General features: G+C 37.1%; 1 protein-coding gene across 1 annotated transcript in view; it reads right to left on the bottom strand.

Annotated features, from left to right (window-relative positions):
* The window catches only part of TTBK2 (tau tubulin kinase 2), a 105,149-nt gene that overhangs the window by 26,133 nt on the left and 70,157 nt on the right, over positions 1-8,859 (bottom strand). Inside the window, exon 9 of the mRNA XM_008587607.1 lies at positions 3,856-4,072. Coding sequence (XP_008585829.1) covers positions 3,856-4,072 — 217 coding nt within the window. The remainder of the gene's footprint in view (positions 1-3,855; positions 4,073-8,859) is intronic.

Raw genomic sequence — 8,859 nt, 5'->3', positions numbered from 1 at the left:
GAGGGTTCGGATCCCACATACAGACCGGTTCCCGCTCACTAGCTGAGCGAGGCGCGGGGGCAACACCGAGGGTTGTGATCCCATTGCCGGTCCCCGGTCCGGCACGGGGGCAACACTGAGGGTTGTGATCCGTTGCCGGACACGGAAAAAGACAAAAGACAAAAAAAAAAAAAAAAACTCTAAACGTAAATAAATTAAACCGACCAATTAAAACAAAGATTGTAAACCTGTCCAGTTATATGCCACTTACAAAAGTCACAATAAAAGAATAAGGACAGGAAAAGATAAAGAATGAAAAAAGATATACCAGGCATGTCCCACCCAAAAGAAAGTTGGCATAACTATATTAATATCTAACAAAATTGGCTTTAATCTTAAAAAAAATTAGTTGGATTAGAAAAGCAAGTGTCACTATGTAATAAAAAACAAAATTTCTATTCACCTGGAAGATATAAGATTCTAAACTTGTATGCTCTTAATAATTCACATGTAATAAAATCATTATGGAAAAAAAGAGCAGAATTAGAATGAATACATATCAAAATTTTTGTGATGCAATAACGAAGGGATTTATTTCCTTCCTTCTGCTTGTCATAGGTTCATTTGCTTTTGTTTTCTTCATTTCTTGAGGCAGAAATTAGATTATTGATTTGAAACCTTACCTTTTCCGCTAGAAGATCCACATCTCAAAGAAGTGGGGCTTTACCAAGTTTAATGCGGATGAATTTGAAGACATGGTGGCTGAGAAACAGCTCATTCCATATGGTTGTGGGGTTAAATACATCCCCAACTGTAGCCCCCTGAACAAGTGGCAGGCCCTGCACTCATGAGGGCTTTCACTGTGCAGCTCCCTCCTTACCTGCACCTGCTAATAAATCCTACTTCTGGTCCGAGAAAAAAAAGAAAATGAAACTTTATCTTTTCCAGTGTAAGTATTTAGTGCTACAAATTTCCCTTCTCAGCACTGCTTTCCCACATATTTTGATATGATATAGTTTTACTTTCATATAGTTTTATGTAATTTTTTAAAAAGTTTTCCTTTGAGGCTTTCTTTTGACCATAAATATGTAGAAGCCTGTTGTTTAATTTCCAAGTGTTTAGAGATTTTCCAGTTGTCTTTCTGTTATTGATTATTAGTTTAATTCCATTATGGTAAGAGAACATACTCTGTATAATTTCAGTTATTTTAAATTTGTTAAGGTTTGTTTTGTGGCCCTGCTTCTATGGAATCTAACCTAAGACAGTGGTTATCTCAGTGGGAATTAGATAGAGGCACAAATACAAAAGAAATAATGTTATAATGTTCTAGTTCTTGGGTCAGTTGCTAGGTTTACATGTTTATATTATTATGCTTTGAAGTGATACATATACTCTTCTGTATGTAGTATAAGTAGATTTTAAAAGATAATAAAAATAGCTGCTTAGAATTTTCTTTCTAGATGAGCAATAAATTCCTAAAGTTACAATCTCCATCCATGGACTTTCTCATTTATATACTTTTGCTTATACTTCTACTTCAACCACTTCTTCCATAAGGCATGTCCCTAACTTCCACCTCTATTTGCATGCATTCCCATTCCTTTTAATGATCTTGTTTTGTATCATGTTCTGCCTTGTATTATATTTGGTTGTGTACACACATATCTACCCGAACAGACTAGAAGCTCCTTAAAAGTAAAACATATATTTAAACCACATAGCCCTTTGCTTAGTGAATTGCAAATAGAAGGTGCTCAATTAAACTTTGTTGAAGTGATAAAAGAATGAATGAATCAAGAAGGTAATGACTTGGCTTCTCTTCAATATTTACCTTAATGCTTTATCTAGATGTTCAAAACAAGTAGAGAGCTTACAATGTACAGCAGCACACAAGGGTACTTCAAAAAGCTTTGGGAAAATAGAATTAAAAGGTAATACAAATGTTTCCATGAACTTTTTGAAGACCCTTCATACATTATTTTTTTATTTTTTATTTTTTGTCTTTTTCTGTGTCCGGCAACGGATTGCAACCCTCAGTGTTGCCCCCGTACCGGACCGGGGACCGGCAACGGGATCGCAACCCTCGGCGTTGCTCCCGCGCCTCGCTCAGCCAGTGAGCGGGAACCGGTCTGTATGTGGGATCCGAACCCTCGGGCGGGAGCGCCGCCGCGCTTCCCAAGCAGATGGTTTCAATGGACACTGAAACCATCTGCCATTTAAATTTCACTGAGATTAAAAAGTGATAATGGGTGAAAGACAGAAAACTAAAGTAATTAAGCTCTTGTATATCAAGTGCTATTTCACTCTCTCACATACACAGACATTCATACGGGCTGCCAACTGAAAATGTCACCAGTGATTTTTTGCCATAAGAAGAATTTGTTCCTGGTGCCTTAAAGACAGCCACAGTTGACACTACAAAAATCTGACACTGACTCCCTGCCTACTTTTCACTACTCATTCCTGATTACTATTAGTCCAGAGAAGTACTTATTCAACAGCCAGACCGTGTTGTGACATTTCACATCTATGCAGAGAACTTTTTGTCAACGACTCCCATGGCTGAAAGTATATTCCTGCTGTGGTCTGAACAATTGTGTCCCCCGCAAAATTCCTATGTTGAAATCCTAATCCCAAAGTGATGGTATTAGGAGGTGGGGACTTTGGGAGGTGATTACGTCATGGAGGTGGAGCCCTCATGAATGACATCAGTGTCCTTATAAAAGAGGCCCAAGCGAGAGACCCCTTGCCCCTCTCACCGTGTGAGGACACATAAAGAAGGAGCCAGAAAGCAGGCCTTCACCACATACCAAGTCTGCCTTGATCTTAGACTTCCTAGCCTCCACACTGTGAGAAATAGATTTCTGTCTTTTATAGGGTACCCATTTTATGGTATTCTGTTATAGCAGCCTGAATGAACTAAAACAGTGTCCTTAAGTTAACTTCTTTAATTACACAGTTTAACAACTTTCCAAAGGTAGGCCAAGCCCCCAGAAACGGGTCATGAAAGACTCTTCTGGAGATATGTTTCCCACTCGTAAAGCATGACTAGCTAACTTTCTATCAATCATTTTAACAGGCTTGAGCCCAAAGCCTCATTTCACACCTGTAAATTTAACCTCCCTCCCAACCAAACCTTTATAAAAACACTTACGAAGGATCAAAAATAATTCATTGCCCTTCTATCCCATTATCTTTATGAAAGGAGAAATGACAAGGAACAGTAAGAATAAAGAAAAGTTAGGGACTAATCTGCCCCAAGATAACTAAAAATTAGCCATATAATTCAGAAATCTATGAAGGGTCTTCAAAAATTTCATGGAAAGATTCAGATTATCTTTTAATTCTATTTTTGTGTGAACTTTTTGAAGTACCCTTGTATATGTCTTCCCATAATGACAAGTGGGCCTGCCACTTCAATTCTAATGAAGAAAAACATCACATCATTTACTCAATATCCACATTGTAAGTTCATGATCAGTTTGATGCGTTACACTTCCAACCCTCACTTCCCCACCTCCATTTAAGAAAATGCTTAGAGTGGACACTCACAGCTCCTCTGGTCCACACTAAGGAAAGGGCACGGAGCCTCATCCCATTATTCTGTTCCATAGATGTCTTTTCTTTTAGTCTCAACATCTGGTTATTTTTTTTAAATACTTTAATTTTTCCACAAAATACAAGATGAAGATTAATGTTTAGATGTTACGGGCCAAATTAGCCAAAATATTGCAATTAAAATTATTAAAATAACTAGCAATACAATATTCTGTTCACTTCTTATTCAGAATTGACAATCATGATACTTTGCTGCAACAATAGGAGAAAAATATAAGTATATAGAAAGACATGACTTCCTATGCAAGAAATACACACCTTACAAATTCCAAGCTTTATCTTGTTCTTGTTGGCATCCATCTCTTCCCAGACATCCTTCTCCTGGGGACGAGGGTGTCCCAGAGATTCAGGCAATTTATCTGGTGACACACCAACAGGGATGCCATTCTCCCCATCACTAAGCTGTTCATCTGGAAACACCTCATCTGTATTTTCTCGAAGCAAGTCTCCTGGGATGGGAGTGGCATTGGCAATTCTAAAAATAAGGGGAGAGAAAAAGGTAGAACTTTAAAATACCAGAATCAAATACTACTATGAGACTATCCAACATTTTGTATCTGGATTTAAATAATGAAGTTCATACATAATCAAGAACGTTTAAAAAAAAAACCTTGAAAATTTAGGTCATGCCAATTCCACAAAATAAAACATAAGTTTTGGTCAATTAGAATTTTCAAGCTGACTTAAAAATACAAATTATAATACAACAATTCACTGAATTAAAATCACTTTAAAATTTAGAAACATTTGGCCAATTTTGCAAGAAGCTTTCCTCAATTATAATAACATTTCTATTCTTTACCCATTTTTCTTAGAGAATAAAAAAAATTATAAACAGTAAAATGTTAATCCCTAAGGAAATAAACAGGTCTCATATCAGCTATGTTTTTTTATAATATGAAATGTGTACTGCTTTTTCATTTACAGAGTTTTTATTAAGCACCTACTACACACAAGGCCCGTAGGAACACAAACAGGAAGAAGAAAATTCTTGCCCTAGAGGGGAAATTGGAAATTCTGTAATTATATAATTCATATAGCTCTGCATGAACTGACCTGAGGAAAAATAGAAAATATTAATCTGTATATTTATCTGTATATTTCCTTCAAAGTAATTCCACGTCCTATTTACATGGTTGGTCATCTCTCCCTTAAGGCTCTGGTTTACGAGTAGGCTTTCTAGTTTTCAGCTATCATTCACTGAGTGAAAAAGGCCTGCAACAACTCTAATGTTCTATATCTCTATACACTAGTTTATTTCTTTTTAATATTGCTGACAGAACACAATATTTAGCACACAATGAAACCTCTTGTTAGAAGTGATCTGTCTAAAAATCAAAAAGTCTTCAATAGATTATACTGACACATTTAATTGTTGTGAGTGGCAAAATAAACATTCTCTTGTGAACCACTCTAAGGGTACCCTCACACAGGTGTCATAAGTACTTAATATGCTTGTGAAATGACCAATGAGTTGTCAGGTACATGTTCCACCTGACTTAATGTCCCTCACTACCACCTCTACTTAAATTGGTCAATGCTAGAAGATGAACCTCATTATCAATAGGTTATAGGCATATAATCTAGGAAAGCACTGATAATGGCTCTCAGGAAAAAACCTTATATCCTAGCAATGTAGTAGTTACTGTAGTTCTGACAATGAGAGCATATTAAAAAGGTAGTTTGGACTTAGTTAAAATAAACAGATTTATTATAAAGATAGTTAAAGATCAGAAATAAATTGGCTATTAAAAGATATTTCAGATATGAGATTAATATATTTATTGATGCAAGAATTACAACTGACACTAACATATATGTGCTATGTGGTAATCCAAATATTTATTGAAAGAATTCTCTCTATCCCTGAGGAAAGGGAAAGGCAAATGGACGAATATTTAAACTCAAGAAGCTCAGTCTACTAGCCACCCTCTTTTTCTATTTTTTCCTTTTCCTCTTCTGCCTAGCCCCTACTCTGCTTCCTTCTAATTACCCCAATTCTTTGGCATTTCTTTCTTCCATTCTTCAGGAAGTAAACCATGCCTCCACCTAGAAGCTGCTTCTACTTTCATTCAATCCTAGTGTCCATCTCTTCTCTTGTGCTTCAGTATAATACCACATACTTCAAGGAACTCATCTATCTTCTCCACACAGGTTCTCTTCCACATGACTCAGGTTCTTCTCCCATCCTCCAGTAGCCTCTTCTCTGTATTTATTCCCCACTTTTTACTCCTTCCATAATTATTATATTTTCTTCCTTTTCCTAAACTCTGATCCAAATCTGAAGTCTGATATATGGAAAGAAATAATTCCTTTCCAGGAAAATTATATCATGTTCAGGAATATGAATGAGTCAGAAAGTATATGTGAGGGTATTATTAGTGCATGGTCTGTGTTTGAAATCAAGATATAACAGAAGCAGATAAGGAAAAAAAAAGTAAGACATGGGGAAGAACTAAAGAAATATCAAGGAAAGTAGTAAGAATGGACATCCTTTCTATATTCCCCTCTCCATAATTTAAAGCAAGCAAGGGCCTGTAAGCCAAATCTGGCCACCCACCTATTTTTTTTTAAATAGAGTGTCATTGAACACAGTCACATGCATATGTTTACATATTGACTGTGGCTGCACTGGCTTGACAATGGCAGTGCTAGTGATGACAGAGACAGCATAGCCTATAGATATTTATCTGGCCCTTCACAAATAAGGTTTGCTGATTCCTTTTTTTTTTTTTACGGGGCAGGTGGGGGACACTACAACTGGCTAATTGGGGATTTGAACCCTTAACCTTGGTGTTATGACATCCTGCTCTAAACAGCAAGCTAACAGGCCATCCCCTGACTCCTGATTTAAAGCATCGTCTTACATTCTTCTGAACTTTCATTCTCCCTTTACGAAGAAATTCAGAGTTGTATGACGTACATTATCATTTTTTCTCTTTAACATTGATTCTCTATGATTTTCCAGGTATTCTACCATATTATTTACAAAGAAAGATAATTCAGAGGTTGGCAAACTTTTTCTTAGAGACCCAGAGTTGTGGATGAGATTCACAGATGGATGCTAAAATTACTGGGCAAAGTATGATGAGAAAAAAGAAACTGACATAGTCACAAAGTATATGCCCACAAGTTTCTTATTACTAACAAAGAGAAAACAATAACTTCACAGTGGAGAAATCTGGCCACTGTAACCAAATTATCAACATTAATATCATCACTAATAAGACATATTGATATTATGTACCTCCTTGTTTATGCCATCAATTTTCCTCTGATCTTTGCTTTAAATTTATCCCATAGATTCTTTTTTTTTTTTAAAAAGATGACCGGTAAGGGGATCTTAACCCTCGACTTGGTGTTGTCAGCACCACGCTCAGCCAATGAGCGAACCGGCCATCCCTATATGGGATCCGAACCCGTGGCCTTGGTGTTATCAGCACCGCACTCTACCGAGTGAGCCACAGGCCGGCACTATCCCATAGATTCTGATACATAATGTTTACATTATCATTTTCTTTTCTATTACTTCAGTTGATATTTTCCCTTTCATCCAAGAATATTGTCATACAAGGTTTTTTAATTTCCAGGTGGAAAGGCCTTTGATATTTTTGTTTTTGATAGTAATATATAGTTTTATTGCAGTGTGATCAGACTGTATAATATTCTACTTTATAGAACTATTTATATATTTTTTGTGACCTAATATCTGATCAATTTTTGTGAATGTTCCAGGGGTACTTGAGCACAAGCTGCAGTCTCTATCATCAGTGTGTAGAGTTCAAAAAATATGAATAAAACCTTACTGATCATGTTGTTTAACTCTTCTTCCTTTTTTTTTTTTTTTAAAGATGGCTGGTAAGGGGATCTTAACCCTTGACTTTGTGTTGTCAGCACCACGCTCAGCCAGGGAGCTAACCGGCCATCCCTATATAGGGATCTGAACCCGTGGCCTTGGTGTTATCAGCACCACACTCTCCTGAGTGAGCCACAGGCCAGCCCAACTCTTCTATCTTACTCATTGTTCACTTGATCTGTCTTGAAATGAGAGTGGTGCATTAAAATCCCTGATTACTAGTGTGTGTCTGTGCATGTCTCCTTGAATCTCCTCTAGTTGTTACTTCCTAAAGGTGAGTGTCATGATTCTGATGACTAAATATTAATAAACTTTATATCTCACTTGTGAATTGTGGTACTTGCATTAGAAACTGTCCTTCTGGCTGGCAGTTAGCTTAGTTGGTTAGAGATGCATCTTTGTAACAACAAGGTCATGGGTTTGGATCCCAGTACTGCCCAGCCGCCCAAAAAAAAAAAAAAAAAAGTGCCGTTCCATCCTTGTAACTTTTAAAGTTTGGCTTGGGGCCGAGCCCGTGGCGCACTCGGGAGAGTGCGGCGCTGGGAGCGCAGCAGCGCTCCCGCCGTGGGTTCAGATCCTATATAGGGATGACCGGTGCGCTCACAGCTCTCACTGGCTGAGCGTGGTGCAGCCGGTCTCAAAAAAGGACAAAAAAAATAAAATAAAATAAAAAAATAAAGTTTGGCTTGAATTCTACATTGTCTGATATCAGGATCATTACTTTTTTCTGTTTCCATTTTTCTGATATATCTCTGTCCATCCCTTTCTGAAACACTTTTTTGTGTGTCTCTTGTATTCAGCATATGTACCTAGCTATAACCAAACTGAAAAAAAATTTTTTTGGCCAGTACCAGGATCCCTTGGCCTTGGTGTTACAACACCATGCTCTAACCAACTGAGCTAGCCAACCAACCTGAAAATCGTTTAATTTTAACATGTGATTTAAGCCCATTCATATTTATTGCTATGACTGATATGTTTGGTCTTAACTCTGTCATAGTATTTTATAATTATGTGTATTCTGTTATACTTGCTATATTTTTTTCTCTTCAAGATGGGTATCCTTTGAACTTTAATTTATAAACAATTGGGTTTTTTGGTATTTCAAAAGGTTCAACTTTTTATTCCAATGGTTATCTTTGAACATATATCTTTTTACATGCTTCACCTTTTTATTCCAATGGTTATCTTTGAACATATACCTTTTTAAATGCTTAGTTCTCTGTTTTCTTAGTTAACCTTTTGCTATTGGGTTTCTCAGTTTTTTTTTTTTTTTTTTTTTTGTCTTTTGTCTTTTTCCGTGTCCGGCAACGGATCGCAACCCTCAGTGTTGCCCCCGTACCGGACCGGGGACCGGCAACGGGATTGCAACCCTCGGTGTTGCTCCCGCGCCTCGCTCAGCCAGT

Source organism: Galeopterus variegatus, unplaced genomic scaffold (assembly GCF_000696425.1).
Source record: "Galeopterus variegatus unplaced genomic scaffold, G_variegatus-3.0.2 Scaffold4465, whole genome shotgun sequence".
In the NCBI taxonomy this organism is placed as follows: domain Eukaryota; kingdom Metazoa; phylum Chordata; class Mammalia; order Dermoptera; family Cynocephalidae; genus Galeopterus; species Galeopterus variegatus.
The sequence above is the reverse complement of the archived record's forward strand: the minus strand, read 5'-3'. Positions and strand labels throughout refer to the sequence as shown.